Below are 26,545 nucleotides of genomic sequence, written 5' to 3'. Positions count from 1 at the left end.
CAAGCAGAGTCCTTGTCTTTGACTGACACACCAGCCTTCTTCCGTGTTTTCTAACTTGCACACGGTAAGACTAGCCAGAGACGATTCTGCCGACCGTCTTCTGCACTCCCGCAGGAKGTGGCTACCCTGCTCGCCGTCGTCAGGTTGGAACAGTCTGCTGTTACATGAATAACACATGAAATAGCATTGTTTCCTCAAACGAGGACACAAGCCCACTTTGGCAAACTGATGAGCCACCAGCCCTCTGAGTATTAATTCTTCTCCTTCCAAGTTTGGGGAGGGGTCCTAATTTCTGCCATGCAGTGCAGCTGTAGGGGTTAAATTTCCATGCTAGTTTCCAAAACTGAAYGAAAAACCTGGCAGCTTCACAAACACATGCAGTATGGGCTCCAACATACGCATGCTCCTCTCACCCCACCACCGATCAGCAGGAACGACCGACTGTGAGGGTGCGCGAGTGTCCCTGTCCCACCCTGAGCCCTGCTGCTGAGACTGTCCAGGACAGCTCAGTCAGTGCCCCATGCAGGGAAGATCTTGCAATGTGGTCATCTGCCAGCCAGCAGTGAGTCTGAGAAAAAAGCAGCTTCATTTAGCGTTGGCCACTGTTCACATGTCAGATGGTAACTTTGCCGCGTACAGCAATGAAGGAACGCTGACGGGAAACGAAAGGCGACACGCGGACACTCAGCGCTTCTGAAATCTCTATACCTAGGTTCAGCTTTGGGGTTCAGCTCAGGGGCCTATCTGAAAGTGGTGTAAACACACCATCCTCCCCACGTAATACTCTGAGGGATACAGACGGTCCCAGTCACAAGCTCACAAGGACAGGAAAAAAAAAAAACCCCAAAACCCACAGGGAACAGGTCCTCCTTCCCCTGTCCAGTCCTACTACAGAACTGCTCATTATAGGATAAGAGTTCATTCTAGAAAACTGAAAGTAAGAGCCTATTTATCAACCCTGGGAGCGCTGCAGGCTCACCAAAAAGCCAGCCTTTTATTGCACCTTTAAAGAGCACAATAAAAATATTCAGTCCTGTATCGTTATACCTCCAGGCTGTGCGGCAAGAAAACGGACCAACCCATGGGAGAATAACTTAGCACTGGCTGCAAGCAAAGAAAGATCRGTGGCTGTCCGTCGAGAAACCCAAATGGCTCTCGAGGCAGGTAAACAAGGTGCTGCGGACGAGCCTTGATTTTCACAGGCCTCGCACTCCATTTCTCAGGCATCTCTGACATTTTTAAAAGCTCTTTTTCGTACACTGACTGACCTGCCCTCGGAAATTCGCCCRGCTTGCGCGCACTCCCAGGAGGACGATGCTGCGCTTCTCACGGCAGTCACGCAGCTGACGGAGTCAAGACAGCCGAAAAAGATGAGGCACAGCAGAAATTCATTCACTCCAGTGCCGTATCTTGGGAGGTGCTTGTCTCTGTAAACGCCTCGGAAAAATCGAGGCAAAACTTCTGAAGCTGCGTTCTCAGGAGGAAATAGCAGAGCGCCCTGGTTTCCGATTAGAAAAGCAAGCGATCCGGCCCCGCTCCTTCCCTGCCGCTGGTTTAGCACACGGCGAGCACGAGAGACCCAGGTCAAGCTTCCCTTYGAGCGGGAACGGCGCACAGTCCTTCGAGCTAACTCAGCGCAAGCGCTAGCAATCTAGCCGTCGCGAACACAGGCTCTTCCCCGAGTGCTGCTACTTGATTTGCCGCTACATTATGGTTACCTTACAACATTTTGGCAATGCAAGAAAAAAATCTTAAAGGACAGCAATTATAYTTGCATTCAGCTTATGCTCTGACTTTAATATGGGGCCGGACACACAACTGTGCTTCACGTGGCTGTGAAGATCCCACGAGATGACTTCTCCCCATCTTTTCTTACAAATCCAAACAAATTAACAAATGCAGAGCTAATCTGATGCAGAACAGCATGTTCTTCCTCATGGAATAGCGACGGCTGAGCCCCAGCAGCTGAGCCGTGCCTTTTTGTATAGTCTTCAGCACCTTTCTCCTTCCAAAATTAGCTATGAATGAAAGAATTGGGAAAGCAGCATGAAGGCCAATGCCGTATCCTACCAAGGCTTTCCGGGAAGCCTACTTGTCCCTCGGAATATGAGCTTCAGTGATCTGAAGATCGTTTCTTTTGAAAGCGGACCTGGAGAAGGCCGACACGTCTCTGCTGGATCTAACTCGTGTTTCACAGCGTACTGAAGTCGCCTTCACTTGTCTCCAGGATTTTATGAACGCCACGCAAACACAGATCCCAGCTACTTAAATCCTCCGTCTCCTCTGAGCAGACGGACCTGCTGGCAGAGGGGACCAGCTCCTCCCAAGCAGGCTGCGTTCCGGGCTGCAGGTGGGCCCACGAAGCCGCGTTCACCCGMGCCGCGAGCAGGGGTCCCGCGCCGYGAGCAGGGCRCCGTGCTCCCGGCGGGCTGACTGCTCACTGCTTRCTACAACTGCATGCACAAGAGCAGATTTTTCTGCTGTTCGTAGGCACCAAAAATGCAGCTAATTCAGCAGCGGGGTTTCAAAATGCCTCAGCAAGGTAAGTGTCTAATCTCCAACATGATTTAGGCACTTAACCTGATTATACTTTGTTTAAAATCTTATTGCCTACTTACCTGCGTATTAGCAGCCTAACTAGCTTTGAAAACCCTTCTGCCGGGTTCAGCCTGGAACAAGAACTGTCCGTGGGTGTCTAGCTTTTCCCATTAGGATTTTTTTTCAGTCCTGTATGTTCACCGCTGGACATCCATCAACCTACACGAGGGATCTGAATGCTGTTACTTACCTAGAGCTGCAGCAAAACGGCTCCTACTCCACAGCGCAGGAGTGCAATGGAAAAACAAAAAGGCAAAAAAAGGCAGGCTGGGTTTATCTGAAATGCCTTAGAGAAATAAACACTCAGTGCTGTGTCTGGTGAAGAGTACTCTTATTCCCAGTCCACTTACACTCGTATAAATCAAGAGTAACTCAAAAGATCTGCTCCCTACCCAAGAGAGATGGTACAGCATGTCCATCCAAAGGCAAAGATCTCGTTACCGATTCCCTCTTAACGATTCCTTTAGAAAGAATCTTGAAGTTGAACATATCTGCCTGATTAAGCTGAAATGGAATCAATTCATTTCGGAGGGATATTTTTGAGGCTTATTTCATGCAAAAAGAAAAAGCCGCAGGTCATTTTCTTTAGCAATTTGTCTAAAATCAATGTGAGATTATGTGTTCTTTACGATGACTATAGAAACAGCCAAGTAAGGTAACAATATATAGCCCCAGAAAATAGCTATGGTCCACTGTGGGTTTTTTAAGTCTCAAGCTACTGGAGATTTGACTTGTGAGTTTATCAACGTTAAGATATAAAAAGCCATCTCACCCAATCCAATCCCATCCAATGTTAAGATACAAAATGCTTCAATAAAACAAGATAATCTACTTTTACAATGMCTGCTGCTTTCCTCTGCAGAAGTGTCTTTTATAAAAGCAAACTTGTTAAACTCGTTCTCATTTTCCTTCTTGTCCCCCACAAAAATTCTCCCCGTCTCATATTTTTCAATCACGATTAAAAATCATTTCTCAGTGTCTCCCACCAAATGCTCCTACTCATTTTTTTCAGGAGCTGGTGATGATGTTTGTTTCTTGCTTGGCATTTTGTTTTGGATCAATTTTCAGAAAACTACTGCGATACGTTGTTGCCTGCAAACAGCATGCTGTCGGTATTCACCAGGAGCCTGCGAATAACCAGGTAGGACGAGGYGGTTCCGTACTGTTGGTTTCTTGAACTCATTCACTCTGTCCCCACCAGCTTTCCACCTGGAAGCMGCATTGACTTTATCTGGCAGCACATAGCTTGTGCTCATTTGCTATGATTTATACACTGGAACTGTCATGAATGTATCACAAAAAATGGAATTTGTCCATATATTTGGAATTCAGTCAAATATAACAAAAAAAAAAAAAAAAAAAAAANAAAAGAAAAGAGATGGAAACTGTCAAGCAACCAAACAGAAAGAGTCAAGATATGAAAGAGCTTCGGTACTATTCACCACTGCATCTCAAACACAGCGAACTCCTTCGACTTACGGTCTCTTACCACGAACACAAGACAAGGGGCAGTCGCAGATCCGTGCCTGAGCACCACACTGAACCCAAACCATGACAAGATGGGGAAATCAGCAGTGCTCCGCACACGGCAACGCCAGCAGTGTCCTCCGGCACTGACGGGCGAACGCCGATGCGGTGTCTGCCGTTACGAGGCCAGGAAAACAAAGTGWCGAAGGGTTTCTAGAGTTTCTTGGATTCGAGGAGCACTCGAACTGATCTACTGTATCACACTCTCTGGACTAATTCTTCACTACTTGTATGTGTCCCTAACGATGTTATGGTATTAGCTGACCCTGCCAGCAGCAGTGAAAAATACAAACTGACAGGGCGGCCAGCGAGCCTTGCTGATGCTCTCCTGGAGAAGCCCCGTGAGACAGCACAAAGCGAGCACGGGCCAGACCCCGGCAAGCTTAAGGCTTCAGCTCCAGCTTGCTGCATCAGGGTTGGTGTGCAGGAGGCACAACAGACCGGAGGGAAGAAAGGAAAATCTGCATCTTGCTCTTCTTGACTGTTTCCCTGAAGTGACAGGAGCAGCCTGCATGGGAGGTGGAATTTATCATATCAGGCTCTTCTCATCTGGGTCAATGCATAAAGCAAAGGCTCAAACGTAGGGAGGGCAATGAAAAGAGAATCATTTGGCCGGCTTTTCTGCCATTCCTGTCACCCTCTGGACACAGAAATATGTCACAGACATTGAAATTCAGTTCCTCCACCAAGCAAGCTAAACTCTTCTGTAAGATAACCCAGGAACGTCACTGGCCAGCAACAATTAATACATAATCTACTAAATTCTGTTCAAATTTGGAAAGATAAAGAAAATCCACAGCCAACTAATGAAACTATTGTCAGCATTCTCCTTGGGTTCAAGGCCTAATTGCAGCAACTAGCTAATCTCTGGATTTGTGGGGCTTTTGAAAGGCTCTCTGTCCTTCAGCTGAAGTATTTCTTTCCTTTCTGCTACTACTGGCAAAAGTTTGAACCTTTGGGAGTTGTTTCTGGGTTCCTAAAACCTGGGTGAATGAAAGAGCAAGAGCAAGTCTCAGCTGTGAAGAAGTATTTGCACTTCCGARGTGCACTATATGGTCCACTTCCTAGAATCTCATGGGCATTTTTGCCTAACAAAACCGCTGTTAGCATGGAGAATGGGACACTGAGAGTGCCCTTGATCTCTCCTGCTTGTGCYACTCTAGTTTCTGTGGCCCTTGTGAGCTTGTGCTGAGCAGATCCTAGGAAGTGTTTGGTGGCTGGAGGAAGTGAAGAGCATATTAAATTATTTCTGGCAGTCAAGAATGGCATGAGCCAGACAATCCCTTCTAGGCCTGAATATTGGCAGCTACTGGGAAGAGCTTTTGGAGCTAATAAACATGGAAATCTCTGAAGGCTTTTCTTTGTACAGGGATGGGTTATATCGAAAGGCAATTCAAAAATCTTTGAAACATATAGTTAGTGCTGTACAAGCCATAACCCACTGCAGCATGTCCCAGATGTCCTCAATTGTCACAAAACTCAAGCTGTCATCGAGATGCATGGAACCTCCTGGTTTGTGGTTAACTATTTGCACATAGTTCTCCACCCCATCCTAAGTCAGCCCTGCTGGCTCTCAACTAGTAACCCCGTCTCCGTATAAAGAAGCCCATGGAGACTAGAGAAGTGAATCATTTTACCCAGCACATGCAGTCTTCACACACCTTCGCATTCAGATGACTCTTACCTCTTTCTGGTGATACTTTATTGCTACCTTTAGCTTTGCCAAATCATGACATTTTTGGGGATCCAGCTCTTCGCTTTGATCATCTCTGTGATTAAGAATGATCTCCARTTCTCGGGAACTCCGTGCTTGATCCAAAAGGTCCTTAGCAAAACGCTTGCACTGCTGGGAAAGCTCTTCATATTCAGCCTTGAACTCATTTTCCACTTTGCTAAGCTCCTTCAGCTCCCAGCCCAACCGAAAAGCCGTCAAGATGGGGTCCTCACTCGATAAGGCAATCAATGAAGGGCTGGCTAAGGCTTTGTAGATGTTCAGCCTCGACCTGGAATGCCTCAGGCTGTCCACCTCCGAACTGGAAACACATTCCACACAGTTGCATCTGATCTGGTGTGGGCGTGGAATTGTCACCCGTCTTTGGACAAGGAGTTTGATGATTTCATAGTTGTTGGTGTGAGCCGCCAGCATTATTGGGGTGATATCTGGAGTGAATTCTGAAAACTGGGTGTCCATCATCAGGGTTGGAACCTATACACAAGGAATAAATCAGAGTAATATCTCATTTGGGAGAGCAGGAAAAAAAAGTTCTTCCTTCCTACATGTACAGTGATGTTCTAACAAAACTAGTTTTTATAACACCCTCTGTTCCTTAAATCCTATTGAATCCATGCACAGACGCACTTCTATTCTGGCAAAACCACCTTCCTCCAAATCACGCCTGACTATCTTCACAGCAGGAATTTGTGGCCCTTCAGTTCACAGTTTGATGTAAAAGTCAGTCACCAGTCCATGTGAATGCTTTATACATGAAGCTGCTCTGAAATGGGTATTTGTTCACATACTGAAAGCTGGACTTCTGTGAGAAAAGGGGAAAACAAAAGGCCAAGGGAAGCAAGTAAAAAGAGAGGAAAATCTAGAAAAAAAGTGAAAACTGAATAGATTTCAATAATTATCATTATTTGCACTGTTTATTTGCATTAGTGGCCCAAAGACCTACTCAGAGTAGCACTTATACAAGCCAAACCAAAACACCGGTCTGTAGTTGAGTRGAGCTCTTCCTCACCTTTTCCCTACTGTTTGTATTTGAAGTTATTTTTCAGTGGAAAGATACATTGCATAACTGCCCTCAGAACAGATTTGTTTTTATTTTAAAGATTTTGGGAAAAAAAAAATGTAAAATTAATGAGCCATAGTCTACTACAAATAAGCCACTACAGGGTGTGCATTATTCAGCTACAGTTGCACTTCTCAAAAGATGAGCTTAATGCACACCCTGTTGCGTCTTATTACTATATGCAGAGTGCAAAATTAGACCGAAATGCTCTTACATCCCAAGCACGCAGTGTGCTTCCATTCGCAGCACAGGCGGCTCTCTTTGTTGTGTGCTAATCACTACCCGAGCACACTGTACTTCGTGTGCCCACCGCTCCTGCCCTGGCAGCTGACAGCCTGCTGTTCGAGGGGTGAGTGCTGGTTTTGGAGAACAGCAGACCCGCTCCCCCTTGCAAATGTCAAAGACATCACACAGAAACTGTTGTCAAAGAGTTCAAATGACAGGAAACATTACTCAGACCATAAAAATCCTCAAGGAAAGCAATGGCAAAATAGCATGGAGTAACCAGTTGGAAGTCCTTCCGTAGGATATAGCTAAAAGTGGTTGTGAGACGCTGAACCTTGCACCGCTGGCCCTGACCTCCCTGGGAGACAAGTGACTCTACAGCGCTGAAGACGCCTGGGCTACAGCTGAGCGCTAAAGCCCTGCGTAATCCAGCCGCCGCAGCAGCCCGGGGCTCTGCCACCCCCCACGATGCTCCCCCAGAGGCGGGCAGCCCAGTGCGCCACGGGGACGCTTCCTGCAGAAGGGGCTCACTGGGGGGTGGAGGCACTTTGGGAAATGCTGCAAGCCTGCTACCCTGGACGCAGCAGATGAGGAGTTAAACGTCCAGCTGCCCGCAGCCACACAGGTGGGAAGGGGTTTGGCTAACAAGGCCGGTCCCTGCAGAGGCCCTTAGGAGGGAGCCTACAAATATGGCTCGCGGGGCAGAAAACAGAGAATTGCGGTGAGGCTCTGCCRYGGTGAGGCTCTGCCATGGTGAGGCTCTGCYRCGGAGGGCTTAGGTAAATATTTTTTAAGATCTCGAGTAGTAAACACCTGAAAGCAGCTCTCTTTGTAAGGTCTCTGACCTTCTTCCTTTGCTTAGCTGGTTTAGGTAGTTTGCTAAACGTCAGGAGAAAGGCGCAGGTTCGTCTTTTCCACCCCCTAGAAGCTCGCTCTTGAGCTCTGGCGCTTGTGTATCTGCGTTTGTCTTTCTTCTCCTCCCTTTACAGTCAGCTGCTGGCTGCTGTATCCAGAGCCTCTGCCTCAAAGGAAGAACACCTTCCCCCTCTATCACTCCCATTACTGTCAGGTTTAATCTTGTTTTTCTGTACYGAAGTTATTGTACCCAGAGCTGTAAAAAGGATTTTCAGCTTTACACAGATGAAGCATTCGTGCTGCTCAGAATGTGAAACGGGCACTTGCAGACAGAAGTAGTAATGTGATGGGTGGGCACAGGGCTAACCTTATCTCCTACTATCCTCCTCCTCTGGAGGCTTTCTGCATCTGGACCTAGGGCTCTCAAAATGCTTGTCCCAAGGCTTGGGATCAAATTAGGGGTATCTGCCAAGTGRTCTCCCAGTTCTTGTTCTGGCTCACATCTCAAGCCCTCACCCCAGAACTGGAGCTCAGCCTCCTTAAGGATCGAGCCCTGCGGAAGACAGGTTTTCTCGGGCAGCTTACGGCACTTTGATTTGCAGGCTAAGAAGGGAAATGGTGGCACAGAAAAAYATAGGAGTGTTCTCCAAGGTCTGGACGCAGACCAGCCTAAAGCCTCAAATCACAGGAACTGCAGCTTATCTCTGAYTACAGCCGAGCTGCAAAACAAACCAGGGAAAGCAGGGAACAGAGGCAGAGCAAGCGAGGGCTGCTGGCGCCCCTCTCTTTGGATCTTTCGGGATCAGCTACGACTGGTTGATCCAAAGACAACGCATCGGCTAAAAATTGTGTTTTGTGATGATTGTTTTAAGCGTCGTCTCGCATGGTGCTTTGATAAGCTGCATCTTAATCAACAAGCCCTCTCGTTTTAAGGACGGGGCCCYCCAGGGAAAGGCTTTGCTCTCGGGCTGTAGTCTACGTATCGTCAGCGGAGGTGCTGCAGATATTTACAGTGCTGCATCGTAATTGCCGATGTTCTTCCTGCGCTACTCTGACAGGTTGAGTTTGTGTTTAGATCAGCTTTTTCTACCTCTTGGGTTAAATTATTGTGTTGGAAGCAGAAGAGGAATAAATTGTTTTACCCCAAGGGCTCTGCAAAGCTCTCCCAAGGTTATTTTCATTAAGTGACCTGAATAACAAATTCTTTTCCATTAACCTCATCACCTGATGCACGCTGCTAAGCCGAGTCCTTCAGCACCTCGCTGTCAGGACTTGTATCGGGGCATGTGCCTCATCTGCATTTTATCTTAGTAATGTTCTCTTAACAGCACCRTTAACAACAAGCGATCGACTGCTTGTTATCATCTTTCTTGCATTAATCCTCATAAAGCGAGGCTGCTTACCACTGTGCCATCAACTCTTTCCCAAATGATGCAGCAGTGAGTGAAAAATCCCCTTATTTAAAAAGGGAGAGAAATGAGCTATGCTCCTTATTGGAGAAGAAAATGGAGGCTAAGCTCAGGTGAGAGCACTGTTCAGAACAGCTGAGCTCCTCTCCTCTGACCGTTTCTTTTAACTGTCCAGTGAGAAAATCAGAGTTTCCTTTGCACCTCTGGGAAGGCAGCGGATAGGGAGAGCAGGACCCTCTGCTTCCATCAGTAGCTAGCACAGTGTGGTCAGAGCAGTACAGCAGAAGAACCGCGCTGAAGACCTGATGGCCATGCTATAGGCTTTTGGGGGGGGGGGGTTACTTTAGACTTACTCAAGTCTGGTGTAAGAGCGCTCCTGGAGCGCGTCGTCCGGTTTAGCGTCACCAAAATGCAGTTCAAGTGCTCTGAGTCTGCTCCGCGGTGTGAGCCGAAGCACAGTAAACGGGGAGGACAGGGAGATCCTTCCAAAAGCACATTTCTGGTCCAAACGAAAACACTACTATACTGCATCTTTTGCCTTTTATGGACTGTGGGAGCTAAGTTAATACCCAGGTTTAAACACTGAAGGATTTCAAAGCAAGCTACAGCGTTTATACAGCACCTAGCACGTAACTAGGCAGACAGAGGAGGACAGCGAAGTGAAAGCAGTCCTTCTGGAGCACYGAGATTTGCTAGTCAAAATCCCGAGCTCCACCGCGGGGAGAACCTGGCTCTGCCTATYGACTGCTTGGGGATGGTTTTCTGTTCCTCTCTCGGTGTCTTCCTCCGCGTTGACAGTCCTCCCTCTCGCGACGGGTTACCCCACCCGACAAGTCTGCCTTYGCGTTCAGCGCTCTCACCGGCGTCCGCTCTGACTGCGGCGCGCGTGGGAGCTGCCTGCTCCGATAACCCGACAGCACGCCAGGCCCGGCGCGCAAACAGGCTCTCCGGAAAGCAAAGCCGAGCCTAAGCACGAAGCCTTGCTTTTACTCATCTCCAGTTAAAAGCTTCTTGGGTCAGAGGCTTGTCTAGCATTGAGGACACTGCCACGTTTTCCTGAAAATAGCTAGTAATACTTTTACCTGCTACAGATTCAACTGCCACGTGTTCAGGCCATCTCCATGCCATAAACTAGCATCTCATTTGGACCAGTATAAATTGTAAATATGGCTATGTATTTAACTGTTTTTCCAACTTGGGTGACTTTTTGATTTAACTACATATCAAAAAAAGATTTTCGAACTGCCAAAACAACGTTCTACTCAACAAAAGACCCATGCAGCTTCACGGAGGGCTTCAGACGCAGTACTTACAGAATGGAAGACTGAGCAATTCTTTGAAAAACGCATTTCCTACTTCTAATTCCTTTCTGTGCATGTAGCCCTATGGGGGACGTGCACATGCCACCCCCAAGAATGGTAAAAGGCAGGGCCAATTTTTATCACTCTAAAAAGAGGACTCTGCACTGTATCAATGTAGCGTGAGGCTTGGTCGTCAGAAGGTGCTTTAGCAGGGACTGCGATTTTGTTCAGAAACGCAGTCCTGTGGCACTTCTACATGCAGCTCTATAAATAGAGAGATGGAGTTGGTGTTGCTAGACTGCAGATCAGCCATGTTAACATCAAAATGGTCTTGAAATAATACATATTGTGACTTGAACGGCCAGCTGGATCCTGCTCCCTGCCTAAACCCTGTAATCAACATTTTTTCATTGACAGAACCCATTAGGCATTTGTTTCTGTATGTGGCATTCTGGAAAAATGTTTCATGCTTATAGAGTTTTAAGTATTTATTTTAGGTTGTGCAGTGGGGATGATTTCAAAACCTGAATATCTTTATCAGACATGCCCTGGGAGACAGCTTGTATCACTGAGAGTGGCAATATCAATATTAACAGAGGTTGATTTTCACTGAAGAGCAATTAATTGAATGAAATTATGCTGTTTGGTTAATAAAATATAATGAACAATGCGAACTGATTGGTAACAAAAATGTAATGTTCTGTAATGGCCTTTTTATTGGTTATGCAAAGTCTTTAACTGCAGCATAAAGCACACTTGGCTATAGACAGAGTTTTGGGCAAGCTCTACTGTTACTATTGAAGCAATTCTGGTGATTTCACCAATAGAGCTATCCCAGCTGAAGAAAAGGCTCCTTCTGGTCTAAAATCTGCTCAGTGACTTGTATACCCATAAAGCCAAAGCCTCTGCCCCTCAGACTGACACTGCCAAACTGAGAACTTAAACTGCTACCTTTTCAGYACCCTGTAGCAAGCCAAATGCTGATACTCGGTAACCAGAGAATACATTTTAACACTGAAATATCTATCTTTGAATAAAACATGGCATGATACAGTGCATTATTACTGAAATAATGCAAAAAATAAGATGATTCATGATCCTTACGTAACCACGCTTTTTCTTCTCTCAAGCCAATAAGCAAAAGCAAAACAGGTATTAATCCAGATATATCTGCTCTAGATACTTCTAGTTTTAATTTGGCTGCTTATCCATGTGTTTAAAAATGGAGGCAGACCCAAGGGATTGGTTACGCAGAGCTAAACTGAAACCTAGTGCATCTGACAGTGGCCGAGGAAATGTATCAGAGCTTGTTGTGCTCAGCCATGTGTTTAGGAAACACAGCACGGCCAGCAAAGATTGTCAAAAGATGTCACCGTTTATGGCTCATGCTACCTAACAGCTTCTCTTTTGTAGGGGATTAAAAAAGAGAAGCCTTTAGAAGGAAAGAATTTTGCAAATATGAGTTTAAACAGCCTATGGCAACTCCTTGCAGACGGAGCACTCTCTCCCCTAAGCCACCCTCCCTCTCCAAAGCAGGTGGAGGCAATAAGATGAGGCAGTTCATGACTGCACAAGGCAGTCAGTGTGGAGTTTCTTCTCCAGATCCCAGGAGGATGCTGTCACAGAGTTGGACAGCTTGGGTTTGAGACAGCTTCTGCTTTGCCCTGAAATCCCGTGGCTTGCTGCATCCCAGAAGAAGGACTGAGTCCCGTGGGAAGAGAGGTTCTCATCCTCGGTAGAGTCCATGGGAAAGGGGCGCCCATCCTTGGTTGACACCAGCGGGAAAGGGGCGCCCATCCTTGATAGAGCCCATGGGGAAGGGGCTCTCGCCCTTGGCTGAATCCAGCGGGAAGGGGGCTCCCATCCCACGAGGGTGCTCTGCCTCGTTTAGAGGAGCAAGCCCAGCGCTGTGCCGTGAGCAATTCCGCCCTCTCCCGGTTATGACTTCTCACCTGGATCGGGACGGCTGAGAAGCCTCCTGCGCTCACAATTCACGTACTGGGTCGTATGATCTCTGTGATACAACCGACTATCAAATGAATCTTGGTTTTACCCCRTGTTTACGTAGCCTGGGGCTAGCTGAATAATGACACCTGCCCAACTAAGGCAAATTGCTGCTAGAGCAAAAATGTGGCATAACTGAAACTAGAACCTGGCCTTGGCCACTCGCACAGGTTTCCTAGCTATTTGCCGGATCTAACTGTTTCCTGAGAGCTTCCCACACCAGTTCAGGTGCAAGTCTAGTACTGCTGGCACAAGAATAAATTGAATTCTTTCCTGAAGTCCAGATCAGCAGGCTATTAAACTATAAAACACCGTTTATTCATTTTTCACTTTTCTTCACTACCATTTTAAGAGCTACTCAGTGATAGGAACAGCTATTTTAGGTGTCAATAAAGACTAAACCCTGACAATTTTTAAGTTAGGAAACTGTTTTTTTAAGGAGCTTACCTACTCTAGTCCTGTTAATTTCTTGAATACACTAAGGGCTTTGGGAATTCCACTGTACCTTACATGTTTTTTCCTTTTACAGATAAGCTTTCCCCTACCCCAAAAGTGCTGGGATAAAGACAAGCCAGGGCTGCTTGGAAATCTGCAGCCATTCTCAGGCACCGCCTGGAAAGTCATCTTATAATCGCTATCTTTTTTTCAAGCATTTTTCCAGGATTTATTCTGGGAGGGAAGAGTTGCCTGTCCAGCTTTTTAATTACTTCATTTTATTTGAGCTATGTATTTTCTATTCTGACTTAGTGGTTACGAGGACACGACGGGCCAATCTGATCTAATAACCGTACTATCTATAGCCTTTTATGTCATCATCTTCGTACGCAAAATGTCCCTCTTTCCTGTAATTCATTACCGTGCGCGGATGAGAGATGTCTCGTTAAGCTTAGGTGAGGCAGTATGTTGCTAGCCAGGTTTGGGTGACGTTGGGTCGCAGGCTGTGCTTTTGGCATGGTTTTATACTAACCAGCACGACGCTGTGGTGCCTGACCCCGGAGTGGCAGCAAAAACACGGCAACCCGGAGAGGCGACAAGGTCTTAGAAAAGAGTAAAATYGGGGTGGTCGCGATCTTCCCCTATTACCACGTAGGCAGTGCTTCGGTATTTCCAGTGATAAGGGGTTTGCACACCTAGCTAAGGGCATCCCGCGCGCGCCGCGGGGACTGGGTCTAACTCATCGTCTGCTGCACGAGGAGGGTTTTAAGTGCAGCACGTGAGGCCTCTTCTCGCTGCCGTGGACTAAGCAGTACCAGCGCGTGCAACCCCGAGCCCCTCGGAGGCTCGAGCGGGTTTTCCTCCACGGCAGCGCGCAGACCCCGGACGCACGCGGTTCCCCCTCGGAGCAGCGTGGGGAAGGGCAGAGGGTGACCGGAGCGCTCCCGCCGCGGCGCGGGGGCAAGGAGCTGCGGGCCTGGCGCTCTGCTTTGCAAAGGCAAGGCCAGCCGTGCTCAGAACGAGCGCGCTCCTGCCGCGCCATCCTGCGGGTAYGCGTCCTTCGGGGGGCCACAGCCTTGTTTCAGGGCAGCTTCTGATTTGTTGYGTTTGATTTGGTCGGGCGTCCGGCCGCGGGCACGGCCACCCGCGGGCCCTCGCGCCGGTGACGCTCGCTAGCGCGACTAGGTGACCCGCTGCCCGAGCTCCTGCCTTCGCCTCGCATCTCCTTCTCGCAGGCTGAAGATCATTTGGGGAGGAAGGCGGGAGGGAAGAGATTCCCAGTCAGATCTAATCATCAGCTGAAGTGGTCTTTGATTTCTCTGTTGTTTAGTTTAATTAGATGGAATTCATTTCGAAGGCAGCCGCAGTGTCGGAGGCGCATTAACCATAGCTGTGAATTATTACTGCATCAATAAAAATAATGAAGCGCTTGGATGCTGGCAGAGCCATTAGGCTTTGGAGCAGTAACAACTCGTTTGCTGTTTTCAGACACAATCTTCTTTCCTTATTTTGCCTTTCAAATATCTTTGTATCGCGAGCAGTTTTCCTTTGCTGCTTCTATGCTGCAGAACCTGCCCTGGCTCTGAGTGTGCCTGGCCAGGTTCAGTGCTCCCTCTTCACTGTGGACCTCATGTATTAACGTAGAAACAGCCGTTCTGAGTCACAGCAAAGGGCCAGCTAGCTGCACTGTGTCTTCCCGAGGAGCCGGTTACTCTCTCTGTGACGGTGCTCAATAGCAAGGACTGAGGAAGAAGGCAAGAACAGGTCATGCCTATGCATTTCCTTGATAGGGATGCCCAGGCTTCAGCAGCCCAGTGCTTGAATTAGCTGAACTGCTTTTTAAACTCATGGAAGAACACAAATACTGCTCAGAYGCAGTGGCTAAGACTGCAGAAGTGCTACGTAGACCCACTTACACTTGGGGCTTGCTCTGATCCCTGTGTCTTCTGCCTTTGCAGTGCTCCACGCTTGTTGACAAAGGTCTCGGCTGCAACGTCCAGGAACGGGCAGAGCCTTTAACCGGACCTCTACTASCACGGGGTAAGCAAGCATCTTGTTTGCCCAGCCTGTACTTGAAGACCCTCCCCACACCCACCCTCAGTTCACGGTGCAGGAGTTAGTGCCACGAAGCTCAGCAGTTCTAGCTGAAGCCTCCCCAAGTCCCTCCTTTGCCTCTGACCTTACGAATTCTCAGGGAAACACCACACCTTGCGCTGAGCGAGGAGGGATAACATTTCTCACAGCCCCCAAAACCAGTAAGCAGAGCAGTCCTTYGCTCCTGTCACCGTGCCCCTCTGTGCAGCTTGCCTGCAGGTGACACAGATCTGTAATAAGTGCTTCTGTCAGGGCATCAGGAATATCAACAACTTCTCCAACTCTTCTCTAGTTGTCCGTAGAATTCAATTTTTATGGCATGAGCTACCTGACACTTGAGCTGCTTCCTTTGACTTAAAAAGCTCTGTCAATGCCTGCCTGTGTCTGACAATGTTAGCAATGAGCTTGCAGCCCCAGTAAGTATCTGCAAGCTTGCAGAAATCACGGTGTGCTGGAAAAAGAGCCAAACTTTGCACTGGACTCGGCATACAGGACAAAGAAACCCTACGTGACCCTACATAGGAAAATGAAACTAAACACTCTGAATCAAAGAAGTTTTCGGATTTGGGCAAGAATAAAACAGTTTAATGCACCATAGCATTTCTGGTTCACAAAAGATTGTCTCAAGGCCACTGATCTATGACATTTACACAGAGATTAAGGAAGATTTTCACTCATCAGCTCATCTGAAAAAGGATTTTTGAGGTCAAATGTTAAATTAGCAAATACTATAAAGTTTAGCAACCTTCCTCCAGCAGGTGCCTAAGGATTACCAACTAACTAAGATTCAAAACTTGCCTTTGCTTTCTCTAGGCTCCTCCTCACAACCATATTCCTCAAGGGCTTATTTCTGTAAAGACCCTTCTTTTGGAAGACATATGCATTGGTATCTGTTGATATCTCATTGACTCATAAGGCCTTTGGACAGAGGAAATAAATAATAAATTTAATCACAGTTACAAATACTGAGATTCCTTTTCTTTTTTTCCTCATTATTGAGGARTTGCACTTGTAGTCCCATCTGTGAACCAGATTAATCTGGAGCCATCTGCAATGAGCAAATTGCTAATTTTGGCAGATACCAGAGGGATGCTCGTATCATCCTTATGTAAACATTTGCCATCAACTCTGATTGCGAACAAAACAGCTACCCATAAAGGTGCTTATGGGTAGCCCRTGAACATGTAGTAATTTAGGTAACTGATTAAAGCTTCTTAAAGAATGGGAGTAGGGTTCAGTAGTCAGCGTACACTGTGCATGTTGCTTTGGAAATGCATCCACTGTAACAAGGCAAAAAAATGATGCGAGATCTGTGCAAGCTGAGAGCATTGCCCTGGGCACCGTGACGTGTGCTTAGCGCAGAAGCTGGGCAGCTTTGCAGAAACAACCCAAGAGGCAGTCACAGAAGCTCCCCTGAATGTTCACTGACCCTCGCCTGAAGTCAACAGAAAGATCTGTACTGATGTCARAAGAATTCAACATTTTCAGAAACACAACTGTTACTAATGATGACATAGAATTAAAGTTTCAAATAGAGTGGACGATGTGAATTTTCCAGCTTCCTCGCTGTCCCTAAAAGCAAACAATATCTATCAGAGCACCTGATCTGGCTCCTCTTTATTCCCTGGGGGACATAACATTCACTGACCAYGAATTTCCACTGGAAAATCAGCACTTGCTGATTTTGAGCTCTGCCGGGAGCTCTCGGGAGATGGGAATGGGGTGACCAGGATGCACAGCTCAGCGGCCGGGTGAGCCACACCGCGTCAGCTTGGGGCTCACCCGGCCGCTGGTCTTTTTATTCCTTGCTCTTCCTTATTTTGTGGGTAYCTTTGGTGCTGTAACCCTACGAGAGACAGATACAGTGCCACCTGGGCCGTTGTCACTGTCGCTCAGGGTTGCATTCGAGGATTAGGATGTGCCGATGAGCAAAGACACACGCCGAGGAAGCGGACTGCGCTCAACGATGCCACTCGGCTGCTTTCGAGGACGCGGATGCAAAGGCACCACCAAACACAGCTGAAGGAAACAGCTGCAAAAAGAGCAGCTCTTCGTGCCTGGCAGCCGGAGCAGCGAGACTTCGGCATGGTGGAGACCCGCCCCGAGCGCCGCGGAGAGCCAGGCAGCCCCCGGCGGGAACAGCGCCGAGCCCAGGAGCTGCCTCGGCACAGGCTTGTGCGGGGGACCCGAACGCCGCGTACGGTTCCCAAACAGGTTATTCGGCACCTTGTCCATAAATGCTATAACACTAAATTACAAACTTCTCATCCAGGCAGACACTCTTCCATGAGGTGCAAACTTTGGTTCCTACTCAGCCGACAAAGCAGGGGTTTTGTATGCTTTAGGACCTATGAGTTACTCTGATTAGGACAAAGTTGTGCTAATCTGATTTATTAAGTGCTTTCTGTGAAAGCAATTAGGTGTGGGATTCCCAAAAGACTTCCGGAGAAAGGGCCCAGCAAGGAAATTACTGAACGTGCCTGGAGATAGCTCTAGAATTAGCATCAGAGATTTGCGGCCAGAAACCCCTCCTGTATTAACTTTGTGATCTGACAAGCTGAGCTGCGTGTCCCAACTTTGCTCAACTAAGCATTCCTTTTCTTAATGCAATAACGCCGTACATGGAATAAATATTAATTACCATCGCCACAAGAGCAACCAGTGGAACCGCAGAAGCGAGAGTGCCGGCCCACAGCCCTCAGCGGGCAAACCCTTCGGSGCTGTACGGGGGAGCCCGAGCCACTGCCGGGGAGATCAGCAGTCCTAGCGTGGATATAGGGTCTTGCACCAAGCCAGCACCGACCTGAAACCTACTGATGAAATCTGGCCCTGTAACAAACCTTGTAAAAAAAGCTGGAGCTGGCATTGCCTCTTTCCCCCCTGCACACATGTTCACGTTATGAACTCTGCAGCAGGCATAAACACAGCGACGGGAAGATAGCTATGCACTGGCATACTGATGAAGAAGAACGAAACAGCCCTCCTATGAAATATAGCACTAAGGTAGAGATGGTGGAGCTCAGCTTCAGCTGCAATAAATCAGCCTTATTTAATGGACTTCTGGCTCTGTCCAGGTAAGCCAGCAAGGCTGTGAATTAGAGCAGACGCAGGGTTTGGAATCCACGAGATTTTAGAGAAATCCGTACTGAAAACCATCATTTGCTTTTCTTGACAATTCGGACAGAGTTTGCCATTAGCCTTCAGCACTTCCTGGCAGTTCCTCATGCTACTTAGGAACACTTTCAGTAAAGTGATCTCCTACCCTTGCTGTCATTCTGGAGTGTAGGATGATTAAACTTTCCAGAAGACCAAGAAAAGAAAAGTTCATTCTCCATGAATGACCTGCACTTTGCTACTTGTCTTTTGCCACACTAAAACCTAGTGCTAACATTTCAGTTTTTAGCTCTGACACTAGAGATTCTGCACATCCCTAGTGAGTAAATTAGGGGCTATAATCGCATTTCTGTGGCACGCACAATACTGCTGTTTCTAAACACAGAGCTGAAAACTCCTGAATGTTGTCAGGGTTGACCTGGAGTGTTTCCTCGCTGTTTGCTTCGACTACAAAACATTGCTACTGAAAAGCTGCATACTAAGGGCCTACATATTGAAAGAGTTTTCTTCTACGGTTGACTGGCATTACTCCTTTCCTTCTTTCTACACTGAGGAACGTGTCCACATAGACTTCAAAACAGGGCCTTAGCAATAGGGATCATCGAGGTTTTGGATATTGCTTTCTAAGCAGGGAACAGAAAAATTGTCAGTGGTCAGTAATGTGTATAAACCATCCCTGCTACTGGCCATATTGCTTGCAAATAAAAAAAGGAAAAAAAAAGTTAGGGAGCATGTGTTACGTGATGCTTGAAAAGACAGGATTCGGACTCTGATTTTGCACAAAAATCCTCACCTACTCCTCCAACCTACTGATGGCCTCGTAGCTAAGGATCCTTCGTGCCCACCGCAGGAGCTGTCCGTGGCTCAGATATACAGCGCTTAGCTCACGCAGTTACATCATGTGCTCCTGCCTCGGCCCCTCTGAGCTGGAGCTCTCCAGAGATGGAGGCCAAGATGATATGTCTGTACTATGGCTGCGTACTGGAACTTAGCAGACTGCTTGTTTGCTTACGATTATTTATAAGCTTGTGTGTTTTCAGGATTTACTTCTGAAAAGCAATTCTACCTATTAAAAACAGCATGGCTATAGTTCATATTTATAGAGCGTACCGTAATTCCAGACAGCCCCAAACTCCTTACAAAGCATGCATCTGTAAATCTATCTATAAATCAGAAAGCCCACAAATACTGTAAGACATGGAAAATGCCCGAAGTATTTAAGTCAGGAGGCACATGTTTGCTCAGACTGGAAAGCTGACGTCCAAACTGGACTGCCCACGCTTACTCCGGGCAGTCAGGGCAAGGGACCTGCGTCAAGGACTCTGTTTTACGACCCTTGCACAGCACCKCCTCTGTGCAGTGAGCCATTTCCAGCGCGGGACTTTTCTTAGGACAGTGACTTAAAACTGAACGGGAACATGCGACTAACCTGTTTTTCACCACTTGGCTTCCTGTAATTCAGCAGCAGCTCCACAGCCCCCACCACCTCTTTCCGTATTGCATATAGCAGAGCGTCTCCCACGTACACGCTGTGGTTCAAGAGTAACTCCATGATCTCCAGATTCTCATTCTCTATGGCTATTAAAAGGGCACTGCGACCAAGAGGATCCATACAGTTAATGTTGATGTTGTAGTAGATCTCTGCCTCTTGCAAGGCATGTTTCACGCTGGCATAGTCCCCCTTCTCCACAGCGCTGAGGTAGGCCTTCTCCTCCACCGAGAGCTCTGCCTCCGCTCGCACGATCTGCAGCGGGATCCGATCTCTGTACGGCGAATAATTTACCTTTTTGTAGTATAGCTGGGCCATTGTTCATAGTGACCGGGCAACCTAGCGCGGAAGAGGAAGCACACGTGAGTGACAGAACGGGCAAGCAACCCCGGCCGGCTCCTCGTGGTGAAGAAGCCTCCAGAGGTTCATTGCACTAAAAGCTTTCGGTTCCTCTTTAAGGCGTCTCACTCTCAACGCGAGGACGGCACCGCTCCCCGACCAACCCCACACTGGAAGGGTAGCTGAGAAAGCAGGTGGTTACACTACTGCTCGGGGGAAGCACGCGGGGACWCCGGGAATACTTTTAAATCTGACATCAACGTGAGGCTACTGATGTATCTGCCGAGAAGCACAACCTTGTTTCGGGCTAATCTATCCACGTGTGCAAATAGGAGGATTTCTCACCTCTGCTTTTTTTCCCCTGAATGTTTCTTTTTTTTTTTTCCCACCCCCCTTCTTTATAACTGTTGAGCCAGATCCTCAGCATCTCTGAACTGTCAGTGATGGCAGCTGTTGAATTGCACCCTCCTGCTTACAGTTACAAGGTTTGTTTTCAATATTTTTGCTCCCTTCTTCTTTGCTCCTRTCTCTTAAAATAGGTTTTCATTTTCCTGTAACGTTTATTCTTTGACTAGGCCACAGTTTTATTTTAAAGCTTGCATGTTTTTACGACATTTTCTCACTTTTCTCATCTATAAATAGGACCTGAAGACAAGCTGATGTAGAAGGGCACCACTCTAGCTTTCCAGAGGCTGTGGCATTGCTTACAGTCTAAGGAAGGAGACAGAAATGCTGCCCTGCAACAAGTGTAGCAGCCTGAATGAACTGCTGCTTCCTCCCACGGCCCAAAGAGCCTAGCAGGAGCCTGCGGTCATCGAAAACACGGCCTGGAAAGGTATTTGCACCCAAGGATAAAAGGACCTATGGTTATCCAGCTCTGTTTGGCGCCAGGAACCCACCACGTCAGGATACCGGCGGCTCTAGGTAATCGGATCACTTATTCCATCTCTTTGCCCAAAGCTCGATGGTCTCCTGCAGCAAATGAGGGTTGTCCCAGTTTCGTCCTCTATCCAGGGGGAGGAGGCGGTTTTGATAAAGAGCTAATGAGAAGGCAGCTCCGGCGGCTGAGGCGCTGACCGGGGTGCCGCGGGCTCGCCGGCTCCGTCGCCCGCCCGCCGCGAGGCCGCCGTGCGCGGCGCAGCCCGCTTGCGTTTTGCCTGCAGCTCCAGTGTATCGGGCCCCGTGCGCCGGCCGGGGGAGGATCTGAGTCCCAGCCCAGCTGACACTGCAAAATTAGTGGGTGGTTGTAGCATACAGCAAAGTTACAGCTGCAAATTTCCTGGGAAGCCAGAGATCTGTAACAACGAATTTGGCATATCGAAAAATGTGCTCTTTTAGCATCCTGGTTTGCCAGAAGTACAAGAAAAGTTCGGTTTGTTACACTTTAGAAATTACAGCACATATGTTTCGGTCTAAAGACATACAAAGGCGTTAGAGGCAAAATGACCTCTGATCTGCACACGCAACATCATAAATATAGCGGCTTATTTTCTTGACTTTTAAACTGGCAGCTTACGGGGGTTTTGTTTAATCTATCGGCTGTGGGATCTGTGCGCTGAAGGAATGTGATTTAATCAGGCAAATCAATGTGCTAGGATGACTGCTAGCACGTAAAGCAGCTAAGTCATCTCCCAGTTTRGTCCCTTAATGCCCTTCCTAAAGAAATGTTATGCCAGCAAAGCTTTTAAAAATGAAGAACAATCTTGGGTGACTTCGGAGCTTGAAGTCCCTTAACAAATGATATATACAACTGACTGCTCTGACTTTCCAAATGACTAAGGATCACAACTCATCCTTGAGATTTCATTTTTGACAAGGCTGTCCCTGCAGGGTCTGGGCAATTCCCACCGAAACACCAACAAGGCACAGAGGGAGCAGAACAACAGGGACCAGAACGATCTCTGGGGATGTGAGGATAAGCCCAAAGGACACGGGAAACTTCGTTTTCCTGTGACACTCAGGCTCCCAGAAGCAGGGAACACCAACGGGCAGGTCGAGGGGCAGAGGAAAAGCAGCCACGGTGTGGAGGTCACCAGGGACCTTGCTGTYGGCTCCGGAAAAACCTGCAGGACTCTGGTGACAAATGCAGCTACTGAAGTGGAGCTGGGTATTTTTCGTCTCTCTTCAGTTTAATTGAATGTTTTGTAGGTGGTGAGTAATGTTTGCAATGAGTTATAACAAATGTCACCTTATGAAACATCATGCCAGAATTGGATCCTTTTCCTTTCCAACAGTTTTGTAGAAAAAAAAGAAAGCTACAGATATCTTAACTCCTCAGTGAGATCCCACCTCTCAGTACAACTCCAGTACAAAAGCCAATTTCCTTAATACTTCAAGTATATATGAAGCTTCAATAAAACCCAACAGGAAAGACTCATCAAATGAATGATTTGCCCTGAATTCTTCACCATCATGTGCATAGCCTAAGACAAAGTGTCAACAGGGTTTGGAAATTAKAGCGTGCATGTCAAAGCTAATATATTTCTGCCTGGGTTACATGGAAGATTTCAGCAGAACATTAGCTGCTGAGCAGCCGCGTGGCCTGAGATCCAGCATGATTACAGACGGGCCTTCCAAATCTGATGCCTTTCTCTTCCAAAGCCTGGGAGCAGAGCATCAGCCGAACACGTGCATTTGCTCAGATATGGAACAAGTGATCCCAAATATCCCTGCTCCCTAGCAGTCACTTCCCAAACCACCAGTCGTCTAGAAGCAGCATCTCCTGCTAAAAGAAACAGTCCATGCGAGTAGGTCTCGGGCCTCTTGTTATTTCAGCACGATACAGTCCCCCTCTTAATACTTAATAAATGAAAACAATATTGATGAAGTCTAGATAAGAAAAGGGGCAAGCACCTTCTGGGGGCCTAAAGAGAACCAACGATGAAGTACCACGTAAAGGTAGCAAAAATAAATAATCAGGTAGCCCTGAAGGGTGAGACGCCGTCARAGCTTTGATAGGCGAGTTTGCTGGGCCTGCACGTTGCCTGCTTTCACACGGGACTCTTGGGATGGACCTGCTACATCAGCAGGGGAGCTGGTATTGCTCGGGCAGAGGGCTGAAAAAAATGGCTTTGCCTGAAAACTAAGAAGTTACTTCACACATGTTACTGTCTACTGAAACAGGCTTTGCAGATCCCGCGCTCTCCTCAACATCCCGGCAAGCCCCCCGCCCCGAGTCACTGCTCCATACCAAACGCTATCGACATTCATCACACCGATAWGCCCCAGGTGAACCAGAGATCGCTTTTTCACCACCATACGAAACGGGATGGGGACGACGGAAACGGTGGGAGCCAGCACCAGCTTAYGTCCTCAGAGTCACAGGGTCCTTTATAAAATAAGCTCGTCCYGCTTTTATTTGCTTTTATTGCCATGTGACATTTCTTGAAGCTGATTAAGGGGTAGAAAAGCACCGCCGCTCCTGACCGGTGAGCCCCCCACGTCAGAGGAGCAGCAGAGACCTGCAGGAACACTGSATTTAGATACAGGAGCCCATCGCTCCCAGCTGATGTGAGCATCCGACCATCTGCTGAACACAAGCTCGAACCCCAGATCTTGACTACCGGACCAACGCACGAGAGCCACCTTGCCCACCTGACGGGCCTCAGCGTGAGCACCAGCTCGCACCACACGTTAGAGCAGTTAACRAAACAGCCCATCTGCCGAGCTGCAAACAGAGCGGATGGTTGTTCCCTCCTACTGCAGACTCGCTCTGACACATGTTGGCAAAACTGTGTGTGTGGCTTYAAATGTCACCTCATCTTCTCTCTCAGATCTGCAGAAGGATTTTTCTGCTGGAAAGCCTGCTTGCGTTTTCTAGCTATAGCAGCTAGTCCAAGAGAAGAGAAGATCTTTTGCAATGTATCTTACTTCACTGCTTCTCTCCAGCCTTCCAAGGCTATTCCTTCTTTCTAGTGTTTCAGGGAGAGTATATTCCTCATTTTGCGCTTTTAACCTGGCCCCTCAGAGCTCCTGAAACCATGGACCATAACCGCTAAGATGATCTGACTCTTTCGTCATGCTCAGCGGCTGTGCACTCAGTAATACTGATCTTTTTAAAAAGGTTATAAACCTGAGTTATGAAATAGTCCAGAAGGGCCACTTAGGTAAATAACATTACATTTAGTTAATGGACCAACTGAATCTGTGATTGGATCCTTCCCTTAAGTGCTCTAGATCTTATTTACTAACAAAGCCCAACTGAGCTTATATCTCCTATAGTTTGAGGAAATAAAACTTATTTTATAACATTCTGCAATTCCTTTTCTTCTGCAAAGACACTTTCTTCTTCCGGAAATTTGATTTTCCATAGAGTTCAGAGGGAACTGGATTGCAACCTTAGGTCTCACTGCTTCTCATGAAGTCTCTGTATCACCCTCACCACCTTTCTGGTCAGAAGCAGAAATTTTTCCTGACACTGTTAGAAACAAAAAGAGCCACAGCCTCAGAAGTTTTGGAAAAATATAGCAATGCAATGACCTTCTGCTGTCTGCAGCTGTGTGCATGTCCCCTTCCAAAGACATTATGATCTCAGGGAGTTTATATTCCTCTCGTAAGTTATGTAAGATATATCACTCCCCTGGAATAAGTGCTCTCCCAAACTTGCGGGGCTGCAGTACGACATGAAACTGAGAAACTGCCGGCTAATAAAATTGAAGATGAGTAATCTAGTTTCCCTGCCCAAGCTGAGTGAAAGGGAGAGCACTAACAGAGTAAGCGATAAAATGTAAGGCTGCAGTAGTTCATGATTCACATTGGTGGATATGTCTTTAGAAGATGAGGAGCAAATTTCCTTTTAAAATGCATTTTGCTCATCATCGTTTAAGGCACAGTTAAGAGTAATTACAGTCACTGGGGTACTGCACATAACCGTCTAAGTTGAGAAGTGTTTATAAAAAGACAATCTCAAACTTGAGATTTTAAGTTTCCAGAAGCCAAAAAAATTCTTTGCCAGTAACTCAAAATGTCGTAATTTGACTCAAGTCCCAGCTGTAATTCTGAACTTCCTGGGGAGGGTGACAATTATCAAAGTTATATATGTATGATTTGGAAAGGCCAACTCTTTGGTATAATTCTCTTCCACTGCATAATCAATTGATGAGTCATGACCAACTGTACATGGGTATGTGCAGATACAAATTATATATACATATATATATATATATATGTGCATGTGTGTGTGTGTGTGTATACGTGTGTGTGTGTGTATATATATATATATGTATGTATATATACTTAAAATATCATTACAAAAGATGTCATGCATGTAGTACTCTTGGAGAYACTGTTGGGCTTAAGAAAGGACCTGTTCTTCTCTGTTTAACCAGTTATCACAAGTAGGACTTGCAAATGAAACTCAGCTTCTCAGTCCTCTGCCTTTAAGGTGCTCAATCATGTCAGTACAGGACATCCACAAGGCCACCTAACACTGAAGGATGGAAATCTTGGCACAGCTGCATTCCCATACCAGACGAATAATCTCTCTCTGCTGGATGCAGMCTTCTTGAGAGGCAGTACGATCCTGCAGCCCCCGAAGGAGGGAGCTTTGCAGAATTTGCCATGTGCAAGGTGCTTGGTTTGACCTTGCCTCCTTCCAGCAGAGGAGCACAACTACATATACATTTCAGAGGAAAATAAGAAATCAAGACGCTACACTGCATATGCTTAAACCCATGGGAGAGCCTGAAAAACAGCATGTAGCGGATGTGAGTCATGTTGTTTTAGTGAAGAGCTGAAGGGCTCTCCTATGCTCTAGTGATGACTAAAGGAGTGGAATTGGCCTCAGTGTCAAACCGAGCTCTTCAGGCCTAAAACACGCTGTGGGTTCCACAGAGGTCTCTGCAGATGCGAGGCTCCGTGTCTGCATCTCTGCACAGGGTCAAAGTCAGCTAGCTGGCAGCCAAGGCTGGTATTCCGAGTGGAAAAGGAAGCTTCTAACTTCGGAGATAAGGAAGAGCACCATTATAACGATGATGGTCTAAGGATGTAAGTACGGAAAATTTGTAGGAAAAGACTTTGCTTGTGTTATCTCCAACGGCTGCAGCTGGAAAAGAAAACAACACGTTTTCCAGCACACAAAGCCCTCCTTCACAGCTGCACTGACCTGACCGTAAGGATAAGCCACCTGATAAGCCCACGCTTTTAGAAGGACRAGGCTTTTGACTGTCCCTTCCTCCCACTACGAACTTTATCTGTTCTCRCTAGGTTCCTCTGCTGAATCTACTGCTTCAGGGCCTGAGCTGTCCAAAAYGCTGAGCACAAGAGCAAAATGCTGCTTCCCAGGACCAGGCCAGACCTACGGCCTCTCTCCGGGCAGCTGCCACAGGCAGGCGCCACTGCTGCACTGCTCGTGAAAATCACTCA

General features: G+C 47.2%; 1 protein-coding gene across 1 annotated transcript in view; it reads right to left on the bottom strand.

Annotated features, from left to right (window-relative positions):
• TRPC5 (transient receptor potential cation channel subfamily C member 5) overlaps window positions 1–20,161 on the bottom strand; it is a 54,245-nt gene extending 34,084 nt beyond the window's left edge. The window contains exons 1-2 of the mRNA XM_085319711.1: window positions 19,784–20,161; window positions 5,810–6,331 (exon numbers count right to left, since the gene is read on the bottom strand). Of these exons, the coding sequence (XP_085175837.1) occupies window positions 5,810–6,331; window positions 19,784–20,161 (900 nt within the window). The remainder of the gene's footprint in view (window positions 1–5,809; window positions 6,332–19,783) is intronic.
• Window positions 20,162–26,545: the final 6,384 nt, after the last annotated feature.

This window comes from Rhea americana, unplaced genomic scaffold (assembly GCF_003343005.1).
Source record: "Rhea americana isolate MKP2758 unplaced genomic scaffold, rheAme1 scaffold_6, whole genome shotgun sequence".
Classification (NCBI taxonomy): domain Eukaryota; kingdom Metazoa; phylum Chordata; class Aves; order Rheiformes; family Rheidae; genus Rhea; species Rhea americana.
This window is presented reverse-complemented; position numbering and strand designations above follow the sequence as displayed.